The following is a 20,723-nucleotide window of genomic DNA, read 5'->3' as shown; positions in this document are numbered from 1 at the left end:
GACTACACCCCCCAAGCACTTTAATACATACACTTTAATATTTAAAACCCCACTTATGTCAAACCAAAACTCCACCTTCATATCAATGTATATTAACTCCATACTTCTTTAAGCACAATTACATCAAAAGTCACCGCCACAAGAAATATTCTTCACAACAATACAACTCTTTTTTTTCTTTCTTTTTCAATTCAAGTGGCTCTTACATTTTTTTTTATAAATAGTGCACATTTCTCCTTATTTCATTAGTTCCACTCAAAAGCCAAACCAACCACCCCACACTTTAACTTTTATAAAGTTCATAACAATTCAAGTGCTCATGAGAGGTGAAAAGGTTCAAAAGATGGTTAATTCAAACAAATGGGTAAGGCTTGTAATGTGGTTGCCAAAGAAACAGGATTACAGGCTCAAAGGGGTTAACTACGATACATAACAATTAGGCGGGTAAAATATAGATATATGGCTCAACAAAGAAACGCCTATATCACTTCCAAGACTGAACAAAACTACTATTTCGCTTTGCAAACATACAGGGAAAGTTCTAGGCATCAAATGCAATGCACAGAATACAACAACCCTCACGCACACATGGCACATGACTCACTCAAGATTGGATCATCAAGACACTCTAGTCAAAGCAGTTAAGAAAAGTTAAGATCATACAATTTAAGGTACTTCTACAAGAGTAAAAAACTGAGCCTAAGCGTCACAACCAAAGTACTCACCATTCTCAAGGCATAACAAAGTCAAGAGATATTGCTTCACTTCAAAACACAACATAATGGCTCCTACTCCCAAAAAAAAAAAACTAACTACACCCGGTTCAAATAAAACCCTTGGAAAAGAACCGTGATTTAAAGAAAAACCAAGGGGTAATTATTACTACCTAACAAAAGAAAATCTTTTTGTACTTTTTCTTTAGACTTAAATCCCTCAAGAAAATTGTCTAATAGATCCATCGTCTGGAAAAGTCCAATCTTTTCTATAAAAAAATGTTCAATTAAACTAATACAACTAAAATAGCATAGAATGTCCCCCAGACAATCTCCTCACCCCACACTTAAAATTGTGCATTGTCCCCAATGCACACCATAACTAATAAAAAGGGTAAAAGAAACTCCCTGGTAGGCCAAAGGCCGAAACATTAACAGCTCATGGGGTACTCAGACTTCTCCCAAGTTTGGTCCTTTGTGCGGGTACCTCACACTTAGTTTCAACCATTTGGTTTGTTGTTGCATCCTTCCAATACTTTTGCTTTCCATGCTCCTAGAAAATAAAAAATTGACACTACAAAAATAATACAATTAAAAAAAAATAAAAAAAATAAAAGAAAGCAATAAAGTTAGGTTGCCTCCCAACAAGCACTTGGTTTAACGTCGCGACATGACGTGAATCACTTTTACCACTTTTCTCGCCACTTGGACGATATGAACTGTGCACCTAGCTTGGAATCAAGCTTGTGACCACGAGCGATAGGGGGTGGTAAGTTGATTATCGAGTCGAGCCTTAAATTCTTCATTTTGCACTTCTTGGCTCTCATGTGAAGAATGTCATTTTGTTTTTTTGTTTCCTCAAATTGTAAAATGTATGGTTGTTGCCTTTCCTCCTCGCAGTCCCTCACGGACTCATGTAGTTCAATTTTTATATCACTACACAATTCTAATGTTGAAAAATGCTTGGAATGTGACTTCAAACCTTCATTTTGCAATTTTTCTATTCTGACATCCTCTTCTTCCCCCGGACTAGAGTCATTCTCAACCAGATTTTTATTTACACCGGTTGATTCTAAGTCCATGTTTTTCTCGGCATCATTGGTACTCATGGGGTCGGTTGGCGGAGGTTCAATTCTTGACTCTTCAAATTTTAGCTCACATTCTTCCTCATTTTCAAGAATGGTCTCCAACATGAGCATTATTTTCTCATTTTGGGCATTTGAGAGTTCTTGGTTTTGATTAAGTGCCAAGGAATTTTGGAGACTATTTTCCAAAAGCTCCTCCAAGGCACTTTGTTCTTTGTGTCCTCCTTCAAGTAAGCACTCCAACATGAGCTTGAACTCTCCCTTTCGGCCATGCTCAACTTCTTCCAATTCGTTAGCCCTATCATTTTCATCAAAAACAATAGAATCATCATAGCGGGGGCTTGGGGAAGGGAAGGACCAATCAACACAATCATCCCAATGACCATTTTGAAAACCAAACTTATCATGAATACTCCACTCATGGGTTTGAGATTGTGCGTACAATCCGCCCCCGGGAAAATTTAAACAACTTTGCCACGAGTGTGGTCCTCCACAATAAAGACAAGGGTCATCACAATATGAAAAACTACCATCCCACCATTTTTTATTATATGATGCCATTTTTCAAAACTAAAAAAATAAACAACCAAACAATAAAAATAGACTAAGGTAAGAAAAATTAATTACACAAATATTCACAAGTTGGGTATAGAGAAAACTGACCACACTAAGAATTTTTGTATTTCTATCAATGGTAATTGATAATTCCGTTAACTCCCCGGCAACGGCGCCAAAATTTGATCACGCCCAGCTATGCCTTATAAAAAGGACAATGCGGACGTTGCACATATAACCCGAGTATTACGCCCAGGGTCGAATCCACAGAGAGTTAACCTATCAATCACTATTTTTAGACCCACTAAACTCTTCAGAACCAGCTTCCCAAATGTTTGAATCACAAGTTGATGGTTTCTATAGTAACTAAAATTGCAAGTAAATTAAACAGCTGTAAACTAAAATGCTAAGGTTGTAAACAATGATGAGAAAAAGCTAAGGTAAAGATTTCCCCTATTGATGGAATCCCTTCTGTTTATGCGTCATACAAATTTACCAACACACCTCTATCAATCATGAACACTTTTCTTACCGTAAATCTCTCCCGAGTAATCACAGTAATATACTATTGCACTCTCCCGAGATACACTAGCTAGCTTTAATTAACACAGTTCACTTAAGATTGCACCCAAGACTTCGTTATCCCTAATCCCGCCTTTAAACCCGCAGTTATAGATTCCTCTTATACTTTAGGAGTGGTGTTATTCAATAATAACCTAAATATGCACTCTCTCCCGAGTTATGCACACTAAATAGGCACAGCTAATTGAGGATTCTGTCAATTAACTACAACAAGAACATAGTTGAATAAATAAAGATTGAAACTAGCAATTTGTATTCACATAAACAAGAAGTTCATCCCCCAATAGATTCCATCAAAACCTTAGACAAAGGATTTAGCTACTCCTAACTATGGGTAAATAAACTAAAACAATATTCATCATAAAACTTGCAAGAAAAATAAAGAGAAGAAGAAACCAAGATGTTTTGGGTGATCTCTCACACTTGTTCTTCTTCCAATAATCCTCTCCAAAACAATCCATCCTCTCTTGGGCGGAGTCTAGTGTTTAAAATAGGGTTTTGGGCTTAAAATCCCGTGTTTTGCACTTTAGTCCCTGAAATTTCCGCCTCCTACCGCAGTTCTACCGCGGTCAAACCGCAGTCAAACATGGCCTCTGCTGCTTCAATTGTCTGCGAGCAGCCCTCACCGCGGTTCTGCCGCGGTCGCGGTAAAACCGCGGTATTTCATCCTGTAACGTTTGTAATATGGAAAAACGTAAAACATGAATGTTGTGTCCCTTTGAGTTAGCTTTCCAACCATATATTATGGAGCCCAAATGAGGTTCTGAGTAAAATGTTATGTCTATTTTACTAGACAGTGTGCAATATGCCTCTTCGAGTTTTTGTTTTGTTGTTTTATCATCCGTTGATCCCCGAACGCGATCCCGGCTTAATTCCTTGAGCTCTTACTCAGAATTCAAAGCTCAAAACCACTTAAATTTATTCCATAACATCTATATAGCTCGGAATCACACCTACAAGGCATAAAACACACAATTAGTGCAAAACACTAGCGATTAAAGCGCAAACTCAACTAAAGTACAATAAATTAGAGTGTAATAATCGACTAAAATACGTAATTATTGCCTATCATCATGTTCTCTTTTGCTTTGGATTTTGTTCCCTAGAGAGATCTCTCATTTGCATCTCCAATTTTTGAATGGATGCGGTATGAGAGCCAACAAGCTCGGTCATATTCCTCATAGAAGTGTCGGACTTCTCTTGATTTTGCAATACCCGTTCAAGCATGCTTTCCAACTTGGAATCACTTGAGGAACCTTGATTTGAATATTGACCCTTTGGAGGAACATAAGGGTTTGAACTCCGATTTGAGAAGTTGTTGTTGTTGTTGTTGTTATTCCAATTTCCTTGATTTGAGCCACCTTGGTCATTTCGCCACTATTGGTTGCCTTGCTGATCACGCCCAACTATGCCTTATAAAAAGGACAATGCGGACGTTGCAAATATAACCCGAGTATTACGCCCAGGGTCGAATCCACAGAGAGTTAACCTATCAATCACTATTTTTAGACCCACTAAACTCTTCAGAACCAGCTTCCCAAATGTTTGAATCACAAGTTGTTGGTTTCTATAGTAACTAAAATTGCAAGTAAATTAAACAGCTGTAAACTAAAATGCTAAGGTTGTAAACAATGATGAGAAAAAGCTAAGGTAAAGATTTCCTCTATTGATGGAATCCCTTCTGTTTATGCTTCATACAAATTTACCAACACACCTCTATCAATCATGAACACTTTTCTTACCGTAAATCTCTCCCGAGTAATCACAGTAATATACTATTGCACTCTCCCGAGATACACTAGCTAGCTTTAATTAACACAGTTCACTTAAGATTGCACCCAAGACTTCGTTATCCCTAATCCCGCCTTTAAACCCGCAGTTATAGATTCCTCTTATACTTTAGGAGTGGTGTTATTCAACAATAACCTAAATATGCACTCTCTCCCGAGTTATGCACACTAAATAGGCACAACTAATTGAGGATCCTGTCAATTAACTACAACAAGAACATAGTTGAATAAATAAAGATTGAAACTAGCAATTTGTATTCACATAAACAAGAAGTTCATCCCCCAATAGGTTCCATCAAAACCTTAGACAAAGGATTTAGCTACTCCTAACTATGGGTAAATAAACTAAAACAATATTCATCATAAAACTTGCAAGAAAAATAAAGAGAAGAAGAAACCAAGATGTTTTGGGTGATCTCTCACACTTGTTCTTCTTCCAAAACTCCTTTCCAAAACAATCCATCCTCTCTTGGGCGGAGTCTAGTGTTTAAAATAGGGTTTTGGGCTTAAAATCCCGTGTTTTGCACTTTAGTCCCTGAAATTTCCGCCTCCTGCCGCGGTTCTACCGCGGTCGCGGTCAAACCGCGGTCAAACATGGCCTCTGCTGCTTCAATTGTCTGCGAGCAGCCCTCACCGTGGTTCTGCCGCGGTTGCGATAAAACCGCGGTATTTCATCCTGTTACGTTTGTAATATGGACAAACGTAAAACATGAAAGTTGTGGACCTTTGAGTTAGGTTTCCAACCATATATTATAGAGCCCAAATGGGTTTCTGAGTAAAAAGTTATGTCTATTTTACTAGACAGTGCGCAATATGCCTCTTCGAGTTTTTGTTTTGTTGTTTTATCATCCGTTGATCCCCGAACGCGATCCCGGCTTAATTCCTTGAGCTCTTACTCAGAATTCAAAGCTCAAAACTACTTAAATTTATTCCATAACATCTATATAGCTCAGAATCACACCTACAAGGCATAAAACACACAATTAGTGCAAAACACTAGCGATTAAAGCGCAAACTCAACTAAAGTACAATAAATTAGAGTGTAATAATCGACTAAAATACGTAATTATTGCCTATCATCATGTTATATTTTGCTTTGGATTTTGTTCCCTAGAGAGATCTCTCATTTGCATCTCCAATTTTTGAATGGATGCGGTATGAGAGCCAACAAGCTCGGTCATATTCCTCATAGAAGTGTCGGACTTCTCTTGATTTTGCAATACCCATTCAAGCATGCTTTCCAACTTGGAATCATTTGAGGAACCTTGATTTGAATATTGACCCTTTGGAGGAACATAAGGGTTTGAACTCCGATTTGAGAAGTTGTTGTTGTTGTTGTTGTTATTCCAATTTCCTTGATTTGAGCCACCTTGGTCATTTTGTCACTATTGGTTGCCTTGCTGATCACGCCCAACTATGCCTTATAAAAAGGACAATGCGGACGTTGCAAATATAACCCGAGTATATTCACCGCCCCAGTCCAAGGAAACGGACCTGACCCGCCGGTTCGACCTACCCATTTTCCCCTCCATATAAAACCCATCTTATAAACATTTCCCTATATCCAAACCCTAAACCTAAATGCAGAAAATGATGCTACTGTTCATCTTCTTCACTGAGCCCGACCCGAACTCGCCTGGAACTCAGGCGAGTTCACTCAAATGGCCCCCTCCCCTCCACGTCACCTTTATTCCAATGGTTTTGTCAAAAAGAACGAATATTCGCTCCAATTTTGCACGATTTTTGGTACGAAAGGACGATTTGCTGGATGAATGGGAGCCGTGGATGGATGTAAATCGATCTATGCCTTCCATTTGTCCCAAAAATCATTCAAAAACGTGAAGGTTTTTCGGATTTTTGGCAGAAGATTTGAGATTTTTGAAGGCTATATATATGAGGTAAGTTTCTTTGCTAGATTAGAGGAAAAATCGGAGAAAAAGACTTGATAAAACTTAGTAGAAAAATTCCTAGGTTTTTTTTAGTTGTCACCCTCTTCAGACCTCTTTCTTTTTTTAGTCAACTTTTTTCTTCAGAAAACATACAAAAAAAGGCACGATGGTTTGAGGTCATTTCTTCAGTCGAGTTCACTTCATCTTTTCAAAAAATAAAAAATCAATAAAAAAGAGAGCACTGAAACAGAGATTTTTAGCATTTGTTCTTCCTCTTGAAGTTTTGGTTCTTAAAGGAAGTTTTGGTTAAAGTTTAAGGTGGAGTTGAGTTGGGTTTCGAAAATTGGATTTCAAAGAAATTTTTAAAAAAGGGTATTGATTACTAGAGTTTCAAAACTTCAATTTACTCTTTTTCTGGACTTGAACGAAGCTGTCAAAGCGCAAATTTGTGGTTGTTTATCGTTGAGTTTGCTGGACTCCAAAAGGCTGTTGAATTCTTTTGTCTTGCTGCATCTAGGTAAGTTCTCCACTTTGTAATTATACCAGCTTGAGTCAATGAACGAAAATCTGTTGTTTTGATTTCCCTATCATGCATTTGATTTGCTTGTTTGTTACTGACGCCACAATCTCTCTTAGGTGTATTTGATATTGCATTGTTAATATGCATTGAACATTTTTCTTAGTTGCATTTTGTATTTGAATGAATTTAAAGTCGGCTTATGTGTAGTAGCTCGAAATATAACACTCATATGGATCAATTTGATATTTATGGTCATTTAAGCATATATCATTTTTTGTTAAACCATTTGTTAGTCTTGAATGAGGTTGAAGTTTTGTTTAATTATTTTGTAGATTTAGTTATAATTCAAGCAGAAGGTTATCATGGTACTCTATGTATGGAGTTAGTAAATTGGAGGTGCCAAAAGCTGTCATTACTGAGTACATGGCTATAGTTTGCATATCTGGCCACTAGTTGGTTATATCAGTAAAATCTAAAGCTAAGGATTGGAATTGAAGTCGTTGGGTGTAAAAAAAAAAGATTTAAGCTGGAGATTAGCTGTGCCTTGTTTAGGATAGTTTATTGCTTTCTGCATATATTAGAATGTATTATGTCCGTTATCATCTTTGAGAATTGTAATTGAGGTGACCAGAACTACAACTCCAATTTATATTCATCTATATTTGATTCTAGTTGTATATAAAAGTCTGGACCTGTGTTAGTGACCCATTTGAGGTTTAGCAGTAGTTCTCTCTGTCACTGCTCTTTGGATTTGTCCCAGTCTTTTGTTCATTGGAGCAGCTGAGGCCAAAATTCTTCAATTTTGGAATGGCCCATATGTATCAGTTCATAGATTCCATGCTAACTCAAATAAAAGCAATTTCAGTTGTGTTTGGGAGTATGACTTCACTTTGGATAGGAGTCTGCCAATTGGGTTCGAAGAGTGAATGGTCTTGAGGCCTAATATTTTTATTTAAGTTCATTTGGACTCACTGCCGTTCACATGCGAGTTTCCAAATTGGGCCTTCTATTTTGGGCCCATTCGCAGTTCTTATTTGATTCATCGATTCCATAAGATCAAAGAAAACCTTTTTGCCCAACACAAAGATCTGTCTGCTCTGAAATATTTCAAATAATTCTATGGATATCATGGCCAATGCAAACAAAAGAGTTAAGAAAATATTTAATTTGGAAAACATAGAGGAAAAAGAGTATCTTGAAGACAGATTATTTTTTCAGACATAATCTTACAACTTATAAAGAAAATTGACGAATTTGTGTTTACCAACACTGGAAAATACAAAAGGCAACACAAAATACTACACCTCCCGAGCTTTTTCATGCATGTGGTCATTCGAGGTTCTTAGTCTGTCATTCTACAACCTGCAATTTCATGCTTTACTTCAAAGTAGCCTTAAATAATTCTTCATCCACTAAAGACAATGTTGGAAGCCCTCTGTTTGAAAACTTGAAAACTTATGAGTCTCTCTTGTCACCAGGCTGCACCACATATTTATTAGTTAAAATAAGAACGTAATATTAATCAAGTACCTTTAATACTAAAGGCAGATCTACAACCTACTAACTCCTAAATTCTGGATTCGGTCTCTATCTTTAATTTATAATTTTGAGAAAAGGAAAGAAAACCTGATCAGGGATATGGCGGGAGGAAGGAGAAGCAGAATTATTGGTGAAGTCCACTGCCCAGCTACGCCCCAAAATCTTCTTACAACGAAAACATTTAAATTTTTAGGTATATAAAGATCTAGTAACTGAAAACTCAAAAAGTCAGTTTTCAAATGTTTAGAAGATACATAAACATATGCGCCGAGATAGAGAAGGAAAAACTGAAGACCTACTACAATCAGTCGAGATTCAAATTCGTAGTATGCAACTGTTATAACTCAAAATAAAAAGAGAAATACTCAGCTTTATTTCATTTATAAGCCAAGATTCTCTATATTTAGTCATTTACAGGCAAGAAATAGAAAATACCCATTTTCCATTAAGAATTTCAATATCTTTTACCACTTTCGATAGATCACAGAATAGAAACCCACAAGCATCTCACAAGTCTCTTAGAATCTACAGAAAGAGGAACCTGTTTTGTAACAGAGAGTAGTTCACCCAAAAAGAGAAGAAAGAAAACTCACTTTACATTTTCTTTTTCTTTATGGTCACACAAATTAGCCAAAACAGGTAGCTGCATCTTTAATCTGCGACAAAATATAGGAGCAGTGAGTTTAAGAGAGGAATTTAACTCAATTGACCCTCATTTTTATGCGTGCGTATATTAATCCTTCATTTTATCTATATGTTGCTCAAGAAAAACAGATATATCTTTAATTTGTTTGGAATAAAGTTGAGAGACAACTAAACTTGACAAGTCAAGGTAGGAGACATGCATGTATTTTAGCTGCTTAGTGGGAAAGCGGACTCACAAAGTAAGACTTCTTTGCTATGTTTCTTTCGGCTAAAAAAAGTGAGAGAGAGAGAGAGAGAGAAAGAAAGAGAGAACTGTTAAGAGCCACTTATTACATTAGGTTTCTGGTGGCTTCAAAAGTTTTTTCCTGGAAAGTTAGTGTTAATAATTTTTAGCAACTTTGGTTAATCGGAAAAGGACCTAAAATGCCCCTTTACTATATGAAATAGGACAGGCTAGCCCTCCGTTAAAAGTTGGTCTTTATTCTGCCCTTGCCATCAACAAATGGGCTCGTATATGCCCTCCATCACTAACGAAAGACTCATAAAGCCACGTGGAATATATGTGAGGGCAAGTTAGACCTAGTTTGAATTATACAGGGGCATATATGAGTCAGTTATAATAGTCATTTCTCAAACACTTCACAACTCCATATCAGTTTACTTAGACACCTATTTGGCAATACCAAAATAATTATCACAGCAAATAAACTAAGTCATAGACACAAACATTCAAATGAATGGCAATGACTTCATTAAATCCTAGTAGCTCAAAGGGGTCGAATCATAACAAAAGACAATGTCGGAATGTTCTAGTAGCTCAAATGGGTCGAATAGGAGGCGTCATTACGGACTTACTGCCAATTATTTCATGGCATGGACACCTTTACATGCTAGGAGAAGGTTTTTCAAGTGCCCGAAGCATGAGGTAAGTAAATATTTTGATGGGTTCTTTTAATTATTCCGATTTGCTTGTAAATTTATTTTATTTATTTTTAGTTTTTAGGATGAAAAATATTTCTATTGGGAATGTCAAAATGAAGAGCTTCCTCCTAGAATTTCAAATCTCATATGCAATTTAAAGAAGGAAAAGGAAGCTCCAATCTGTGAAAGAAATACTCTCCAAAGGAAAATTTGATCTTGAGAATTTTACGATGCTCGTCGATCATGGAGGAATAAAAATTTTGGAATTGAAAAGAAATGATCTAATGAAGAAAGTGACCTATTTAGAGTACTCAGTTGTGTTTGATGCTAAATTTCAGAAGAAGATGTAAATTTTCATGTGTGATATTGGAATGTCTTGTTATGTTCTTTGGATTAGTGCGAAATGATATGTAATGCTAGTGTTATTGTGGCTTAATTATTGTCTTTTATTATGTAATGAAGCTTTATATTTTTATAGTACAAGGATTTAATAAAGTCATTATCGTTCATTTGTTGTGTCTATGATTGAGTTTATTTGCTATGATAATTAGTTAGGTGTTGTCAACTAGGTGTCTAAGTAAACTGATATGGAGTGGTGAAGTGTTTGAGAAATGACTATTATAACTGACTCATATATGCCCCTGTACAATTCGAACTAGGTCTAACTTGCCCTCACATATATTGCACGTGGCTTTATGAGTCTTACGTTAGTGATGAAGGGCATATACGAGCCCATTTATTGACGGCAAGGGCAGAATAGAGACCAACTTTTAACGGAGGGCTAACCTGTCCTATTTCATATAGTAAAAGGGCATTTTAGGCCCTTTTCCGTTGGTTAATTTATGGGGTTGGATGCTACATTTAGAAACTCCAATCTCAGTTTTTTCCAATAAATCGCATGTTTATCTAAGAATCAAGCTTCAATGTCTTTGTAGTTTGTGCACCTTAGTGAAAAAAATTTCATAGACGCCTTTTAACAGATAACCACATGTATTAGTTTTGGTAAGCTCACATTGATATCTTTTTGTTGGTTCGTCATTAAGTTTGTACCCACACAAAAAAAAGCTATCTCCCAACTAATGAAAATCGAGCTTAAGTTTTCTCCATTCACTGAACAATTGATAATTTTTTTAATACATAGCGATGTTTGATTTATCCAATGACTCCAATCCCAGCTCCCTAGATTGGATGTCATTCAGCTTTTCTTTTCTAAATGGAGAATTCTTTCCTATTAAAATAAAATATTAAGAGGGAAAAGGATATTCAAAATCTTACAGACTGAATTGAAAAGGAAAATAAAGCAGCACAAATTAGAATTTTATAGGCAAATGAAGATTCTATATAATAGAATAAATGTTTACATGCTTACCAAGAAAGAATAAACGAAAACTAAGAACTCAGAAATTTCCTCTTTTTCCCTTTACATGATTTCTGGTTGTATCTCGCTGATCAGGATGCATGTATGTTTTGAGAGTGAATCCATAAGTGTTCTGCATGTACACAACGACACAAACATGGAATAACAGATCAAGCAAATCCAAAAAAGAAAGGTATGAAAACCCAGAGGACTAATTTATTAAACACGACAAACAAAATGAGATACTTGTTGGATCATCATAAGCGCAATAGAGAAGACCAATGAATATAGAAACTGATCTAGCTAGAAGAGAATAAAACTGATGAAAAAAAGAAAAACAAAGATAATATGAGAATAAAGGTAAGTAAAGAAATGCAGAAACATGAAGAAAGCAATTGATACTGATACAGGTTGTTACCTTAACTTAGTTAGTAGAGTTTACCTTATGAAAGAGCGAGTGTGAATTCGTAATAAGGATCCAAAAAGATGGATGAGGCGAACTTTATTTGAAATCTCAAATATCACCGACCTAATAGTGTACCACACATGATTCACTAATAGCAATCAGTTTCTCATGTAGTTACTTGTAAGCGCAATTCCCCGAGTGTATCAGTAGCCATGTTTATACAGGTTGGAAGGAGAAGTAATGAATCATATTGATATAAATATAATTAATTTAAGGGAATGCTTTTCGAATGACTTCCTCATAAACTATATTGTAGGTAGAATGATCATCTTTATCCTCTGCCGTTGGTGGGCGTATCTGTATCTTTATATTTTTTGAACTCTTTGCTCTAGATAAAGAGACATAGAGTTGACCATGAGAGAATACTGGTTCACGTAAATAAATACCAACAAAATCTAATGTCTGACCTTGAGCTTTGTTAATTGTCATAGCAAAATATAATCGAAGTGGAAATTGTGTTCTTTTGAAAGAAACAGGTAGCTTTTCATCTTGTGATGTTAAGAGTGGTATTTTCGGAATGAATACATGTGTATTTTTGAAATCACCACTTGCAATAGTAGCACTTATTACATGTGACTTAAAGTCGTGACATATTAACCTTGTACCATTACATAATCCGTCACAAGGATTTAAATTTCGCAATAATAAAACGGGACAATTTTTTTAAAGTTAATTTGTAAGGTGGCAAATTAGGAGGATTTAATGTGTGCAGAAAATCTTCAAATTAGCATTGGTCACTTGGTTCTGTAGTTTCATCAATTGCAGTATATATTTTAGCATTGTTAGGAAGTTGATGTATAAGCATGTCATTTATTTCATCAAAAAAAATCATTTTTTGTAGTTAAGATAACATGGGAAGTCATAGAAGATGGATTAGAAAAGAATGTAAGTAGATTCGGATAAGTAACATTGAATAATTAATTTAAAGATTGTGTTTCAGTGGTAAAAGGAATGATAAAATTACGTGGAATTTCAATTTTGTTCGAGTTGTTAGTTTCTTCTTTTCCATTTTCAATTCTCATTAAATACTCACAAAAAGCAGGATCTTCTTTTGCACGCATATTTTCTGATAAGCACAACTTTTCAAGATCATTCCAAATATCAGAATATAGTAAAATTTCACAAATAAAGTCTTCTTTTTTTTCACTACGAACAACGGGAAGTGTTTGCCGAAAGTCTCCACCAAAAACTACAACTTTCCACCAAAGAGTATATTCGTATTCATGAGATCTTTTAAAAGAGTATAGAAAGCTTCAATCATTTTCCCTTTTGCCATTGAAACTTCATCCCAGACAATTAACTTTGAATCTTGAATTAGAGTTGCTAATGCTGTTTGTTTACTAATATTACATGTAAAATTCTCATCAATGTCTATAGGAATTTTGAAGCGCGAATGAGCAGTTCGTCCTCCAGGTAGAATTGAAGCTGCAACACCAGAACTTGCAGTTGCTAAAGCTATAAAACCTTTTGATCTTATATTAGCTAACAAAGCTCGATACAAGAATGTTTTTCCCGTTCCTCCGGGACCATCAATGAAAAATGCTCTCGGTTTATCAGAATATACTCTATCAAGAATAATATTATATGCTCTTCTTTGTTCAGAGTTTAATTTCTTTTCTATGAGTAAATCTTCTTCACTTACTATTATATTTTTCTCAAACTGAACATCTTTTGCCTCGTTAGCTGGTGAAGGAAGTACAATAATTTCAGAAGTAAATTTGAATTCGTATATATTGTGTCCCATTGAATGTAAGACTTCATTAATATAATTCAAAACTAAATGTCGAATCTCTTTTGTTCCCAAATTTGGAATTCTCTTGAAATCGTGAGACATAGGTTCTTCAAATTTTTCCCATAGTTCTCTTGGATTTGCAGGATTGCAGTAAACTAATAATGTATCAAATAAGCGTCTTAAACTATAAGGCATTTGATAACTCACAGCTTCAGACATACAGTCAATTAAATTGTTATCACAATGTAATAAGTTTCGCTTTTCTGCAGTTTCCCTAAATGAATCACAACATTTTCCATTGACGTTGCAAAGGTCTGCATATAATTTAGGTCCCCTTACATTCATTAAAAGTAACTTTAGATAGTATCTTTCTCCTTCGGTTGGATGACACGTTACAATTCTTCCAATAGCAGTACCTCGTTGTCGACGTGACAACATTTTGTCAGTTGGTGACCATACAAAATACTCTGGGAACTCTTTATATAATAAGTTTAGAGCTTTAGCGTCTTTATTGGTACTGTACATTACAAAAAATTCTGTTAACATTGTCATCCTTGTCATTGGATCATTTACAATTTGATGTATATTTTGGGTACTTTTAAAGGATACAAATTATTGTCTCTCAAGGTATAACTGAAGTTGCATCACACTTGGAGTCATTTCACTTATAGGAAAAGCAAATAGACGCCATGCAGCCTCTGGTGGAGAGACCCATCTAGCTGATTGATATTCTTTTATTTCATCTATATGTACATTTGTATTATTACCATGCAAATGTACCTTTCGGGGTAGGGGTAAGGTCTGCGTACATATTACCCTCCCCAGACCCCACCTGTGAGATTATACTGGGTTGTTGTTGTTGTTGTTGTTGTAGTATTATTGCCATGCACAGAAAATGCAATTTTGTCATGACCTTTACAGATGTATTTATAAAGATATTTGACAACTTTAATGTCAGAACATATTTCAACTTAATATGGCAATTGAATTCTTAAGTAAAAATGGATTGTAAGGAACAACCCAAGAATTATCAATATTGTGTCCTCTAACTTCTACAGGTATCTCTATTTGTCGTCTTCTGTATATAGGATATGAATTTTTTCCTTTCGTTGTATGTTCTGCAAGTTCTTTAGGATATTTAAACATACAGTGATCTTTTTTCATGTAAGAATTGGAAGGATTTAAATAGCCACAAGGTCCATGAATCATATGTTTAGTCACAAGTGAATATAAAGAGGAATCTAAATTGCGATCAGGCAATTCAGCACAAACAAATTTATCCTAAGCCTCTGGTGTTAATAGTTTATATCTATCTGCAAGTATAATAAGGAAATGAGCATGTGGAAGTCCACGTTTTTGAAATTCTATGGGGAAAATAAAAGCTACAACCTTTCCAAAAATATTTTTTTTAATATATCTATTTTAAGTTCCTCTACTTTTCCTCTAAATACTCGGCTGATTAGATCAGGCTTATTTTGAACTTCTTCAGATGTTAATAAATATTTTTTAATTTCAGGCCAAGAAGGATTGCACGTCATTGTCAAGAATATGTCGGGTTTTCCATAACGTTGTACCAATGCAATAGCATACATATATCATCTACACATATCTCTTGGGCCTCTAATAAAACTAATAGGAAGAATATTGTTTTTCCAATATTTGAGGCATCTCTTTCTCCCTGTCTTAACAAATCAAGAATCCCTTGTAGTACTGCAGTTCTGAATAAATCTTGGTTAAAGGAAAATAAATCTAGTCTTTGAGTCTCAAGTTTTATGTATTGGTCAACAATGTATTGTTGAAATACCCTTCCAGAATGTAAAGTTTCATTTGATTCATTCTCTCTTATTTGAATCTTGTAATAATAATATTCACGGCAAGAAACCGTTTCTCTTTTCCTTTTGCCTTTTGATAAAACTTCAGATTCCATATCAAGTAGCCTATCAATTGAAGTCATGTTCAATATACTTGGCAGTTGTTCACATTCGCAGTAAATTTGGTGATTTGAATGACTATATGTTTTCTTAATTTTTTTAATAGCACAATGCCATCTATTTTGACCATATGGGAATATCAATGGATATTGTAATGGGTCATAGCATCCATAATAATAATTTACCAACTGACTTCTGTTACTATGAGTGTATATTCGAATATGCGGAGTGGAAATTCTGTTATTTGTTTGTTCTTCTATCCAATTTGCCCCAACTTCGGATGAAGTAGGTAAGTTGTATGTTGTTTGGTCTAAACCAGAATCAGATTTAAGTGCAATATAGAAGTCAGATAATTCTGGAATATCTGTTAATGACTTTAGAAAAGTAGAATATGGATTAACCTTTAGTATTTTCATCAATTTCTTGACAACTGCTTCATTAAACTTGTCTAATAAGCTCATTTGATTCTTTATCTTATTTTCGTTATCATAAAAGTACAATTGTAAATTTTTTGCTCTTTTTCCGGAAGGAATTAAATCTTTAATAAAGTGATACATTTGTCCTTAAACTTTAAATGTATATATACCACGATTTATCTTTGCTAATACTCTATCATAATTAACACCAAGGGAGGTGAATGCAAACATATTATTATAGGTTCTACTATAATTACGAAAATGTTTAGATTCTGCAATGTTGCCTAAATATAAATTCTGCAACTATACATGCATTTGATGAAAAGTCAATTTTATTGATCCGCTACCACAACAGAATTTTGGTGGTTCACATTGGAACCTTTTTGCTCCACAAAATTTACAATCCGGAACTTCTTTTAAATGTACATAATTTTTTAGCAACAAGTCATCATTCTGTAATTCGACAGTAATGTGATACTATGAGATTGTTATATTTTTGGCAGATAGATACATACCTCTATGTGCAATAGCTGCTGGAGTTGAAGAAATTCCTGCATTACATGTACCTGAAGTTGATCCTAACATTGCAGTGTTTAAAGTTTACGCATGTATAACTAATCAGTAAAGTAATTTGTATAGTGAGAACATTTATAGTACTATTTCTGGACGCTTACCTACTTCAAAGATGGACAAGCAATCAATCATATTATTTCCTTTATCGATAATAACTGGCATATTTGTAGCTTCAGAAGCATGACCTAACAATTGAAAGAAACTAAAAAGTCACTTTAATGATTGTGGATCGATGTATTCATCATTATATACTTATATATGCGCATACAACATTGTTTGCATATATAATGTCTCTGAGAAGTTAGAGAACAATATACTTTTCTACCTTCTTCTGAATCTAACGGACAATCACCAACTGTAAGAGCACTCTGTCTTTGAGATTGAGTACCAGTTTCCATTAAGGACAGTGTATTACTTGAATGAGGATTAAGTCGCCGCCTTTTTGATTTAGCTCTCTTGGCTTGCAGTTTCAGCAAAAATGATTGTTTCCTTTCAGGTGACATTTGTGCATATCTAGTGCGACGTCGTAGATTTCTATCACGTCGTCGTTGTTCCTTGGCCTCTTCATCTCGACGCGATGCAACATCTTCGTTTGTGGACATTTCTGTTCCAAACAGTTAATTATTTTGTAAGAATAATATTCTACCTAAAATATTCACTAAATATGTAAGCACTTGTTCAATAACTCTATCTCTCCTTCTAGTGGAAACATCTTTTTCCCTTAACAAAAATCAAAAAAAGAAAAAAACTTGCTAATTGAGAGAGAGAGAGAGGCAGAGAGTGAGAGAAAGAGAGAGAGAGCCAAGAAGTTGCTAATGAGAATACAGAGGAAACCAAAAAGAACAATGACTAAACTAACCAACTAAAGGTGGCAATATAGTTAATCCAAAAAATCTAGTAAAATAAACAAACATACAGTGGAGTAACTTAATACTATGTTGTTTTCTTAGGCAGATAGCATAAAAAGATCAAGTAAACATGTACCTTTCCATCTTTCTCTAATTCTCCATAATCCCTATTTTAAGAGAAAATTCAGTCTCTTCTATTATTTTTGGTTGTAGAGTTTGGAGTAGAAGGACATAAGACAAGTAGTTTGGATAGATTAAGATATATTGGTGGAAACACTTTCAGTGAACAGGACCAAGTATTTTGCTAATATAATTAGACTACCAAAATAATCCTGAGTTCCTATTTGTATCATCTCCCTGTTGTGAGTTCCTATTTGTATCATCTCCCTGTCGTGAGTTCTCAAACCTTTTCTATAACATTACTTTTTCTTAATAAATTTTAAAAAGTTTCGTTTATCATGGGACACTAAGCATCGGAATTCAAAAAGTTCATTTTTTTGTCTCAGGTAAATAGGTTCATATCACACTTAACATTATAGGAACATATATCGGGAACAGAAAAGAAAAAATAACAACAAAGTCTGACCTTCTTTTAATACTTGCTTATTTGCTAGCCACATAAATTGAAGTAACAGATAAAAAAGAGAAAAACATAAGAACTGATAGGATTATACATGTAAAGTAACAACATCTCTGAAATTTTTTCCTATTAGAAAGAATGGATCTCAAAGTTAGCCAGCAGTTCTTAACATATAGAATCGTTTGTTTTTTTTGGAAGAAATGCAAAATCCCTAAACATCTTACACAAAAATAAAGTAACCAACATCGTCTAATCATTTTGTTCTATGAGCTTTAGGCAACAAATTGTGGAAGCGATCACAGTATAGCATTATTGGATATTCTTTAGCAGAATCGTCAGCAAGAATGGCATGTAATGATTAATTTACTTTAAATATGCTAACTTTTGTTTACAAAAGTAATATACTAATGTAATATTTCAACTATAGGATGTGAGTATAGTTCAATGTTATCTTGCCTAGATACACCCATAAAGAAATCCAACAGAGAGGAAATAATAGGAAAAATATAAGGGAGAGGAAGGGGGAGCAAATGACTTAACGAAATTAGAAAAGCAAAGAATCAAAGTTTGTTGATGCATTCCTCTTGAGAATGAAGGAGAAGAGCACCATTTAACTAGTTCTTTACAATTGGATCAATGGTGATAATTATGCACCTAAGTATCAATTTCAAACCATGCGTGAGTAAATCAAACCACATGCAAGTAGAGAATCCGACAATAAATTACCCAAAAAAATAATCTAACATACACACACCAAAAAACCGAATTTAGTAAATACCCAACAAATTGTGACTACAAAAATGTGAAATAAATAAATAAAAAAAATGTGAAAATTTGCTTTACTGAGATCGAACATTTAGCTTCATCAACAAAAATCACAATATGTAAGCCCAAAAGGTAAAGAGAAATCAGGCCACCATCACATACCATCATAGAATCTGACATTGAAAGGGTGAAGAAGAAAATAGACGATGACATGCAACTAAAGAATATATCAGTGGTCGAAAAAAACAAACTAAAACAATCAGCTAGATGAAACAGAGAAGGATAGACAGGGATACGGAGAACCAGTACCGGCAGAAAACAAAGATAAATATAATCAATCAAAGCCCAAGACCCAATCACAAAAATACTAAAAATGCTAATACCAGGTAAATTCCAGCTTTGATTTACAAAATCAATGGTAGAATTCTTACAAGAATAGAAGAAGATAAACTGGGTATGGCTGGCCTTGAGCAATACCTACGGAGAAATTGAGAAGAAAATGGTTACCAGGAAATGGTTTGGTAAATTATCAATAAGGAATCATAAATGGGTTGCTAAAAGGGAGAAGTGATACACGTATCCATAGGAGAGAGCAATGAACAGTCAGTCACTAATGAGATAGTGCCAAGTTTATAGTACAATTTACAATACCATTAGTACAAGTTCTCATTGCTGTGTTCGTCCATCTTGACCATTTATATATATTAGTAATATATATATATATATATATATATATATATATATATATATATATATATTGCAGTTGATGGATCTTTTAGACCATGGTCTATAGATTATTCTGAGTAAATTGAAAATCTAATGCGAAAATGTTAGACCATAATCTAAATTTATAAGTTATTGCAAACATTAGACTACCGTTTAATATTTTGTGAGCAAATTAAAAATTCTATTTTAAAATAGGGACAAAATCCAAATAGTGACCAGAGAAAAACATTGGTAATCTTACAGAAATGTCCCAAAAAAGTCATAACTTACCAACCTCTAGCCATTAATCATACACTTAGCAAAATTAGTCACACATATAAAAATTAAAAACCCAAAGAAATAAGGTTCTTTCTTTCCAATAATCACACACAAAAATCTACTTCCATACTTTAAGCGGTGATTAGATGCAAGATAGAAAGGAAATTTCATGGATAAAGTAACAAATAAGGGGATAATCTCTCTCTCTCTCTCTCTCTCTCTCTCTCTCTATATATATATATATATATATATATATATATATATATATAAAGATTCCAAAAATTTGAGCAAAAATGACTTTTTTCAATGGGTATGGTTGAGATTCATTGAAAACATATAGATGAGTCAATATACAAAAATTGTGGAAGATTGGAGATGATTTGGACTGATTTAGTATCAAAATTCGTAGTTAAAATCGAGTTCAAAAAATTCTTCTGTGACACATGTATCAAATATGTATCACGCATGTATCTCACACGCAAGGATACATGGATATACATGTGATACACATCTGATACATATATGATACAAAAATAATACATATGTGATAAACAAGTGATATACAGTGTGATACACCTATAATTTTTTTCGTGTTCATCTTCTAGTTCGAATTTTCAATCCAAACCACCTCAAAATTCTACCAAATCATCTCAAAACCGAGATTTAAGCTCCTTAAGATGTACCCAATCTATTCTAATAACACCCACTCAAAAGAAGACAAAAATTTGACTTTTTTTGTTATAAATAACTATTTGACTAATATTAGTAATATTTTATGAATTGACCAATCTTTGTAATAATCTACTTATAAATGGATATAGTTGGTATTTTC

General features: G+C 34.3%; 1 protein-coding gene across 4 annotated transcripts; it reads right to left on the bottom strand.

The window, feature by feature from the left end:
- Positions 1-11,555: 11,555 nt before the first annotated feature.
- Positions 11,556-19,422, bottom strand: LOC104243081 (uncharacterized). 4 transcript variants are annotated; one of them, XM_009798216.2, is made up of 5 exons: positions 19,339-19,422; positions 17,040-17,318; positions 16,820-16,899; positions 16,657-16,719; positions 11,556-11,729 (listed from the first exon to the last, which is right to left on the bottom strand). In XM_009798216.2, exons 2-5 carry the CDS (start codon positions 17,314-17,316, stop codon positions 11,637-11,639), a joined length of 513 nt encoding a protein of 170 aa, XP_009796518.1. In that variant the 5' UTR covers positions 17,317-17,318; positions 19,339-19,422; the 3' UTR covers positions 11,556-11,636. The 4 variants fall into 4 exon arrangements, with proteins under 4 accessions (XP_009796518.1, XP_009796523.1, XP_009796526.1 ...); XM_009798221.2 differs by having other exon boundaries at positions 16,816-16,899; positions 19,339-19,416; XM_009798224.2 differs by having other exon boundaries at positions 16,657-16,692; positions 16,816-16,899; positions 19,339-19,416.
- Between the last annotated feature and the right edge of the window lie 1,301 nt (positions 19,423-20,723).

The sequence above is a fragment of the Nicotiana sylvestris genome, chromosome 4 (assembly GCF_000393655.2).
Source record: "Nicotiana sylvestris chromosome 4, ASM39365v2, whole genome shotgun sequence".
In the NCBI taxonomy this organism is placed as follows: Eukaryota; Viridiplantae; Streptophyta; class Magnoliopsida; order Solanales; family Solanaceae; genus Nicotiana; species Nicotiana sylvestris.
Note: the sequence above shows the minus strand (reverse complement) of the source record. Positions and strands in the feature narration are given on the sequence as shown.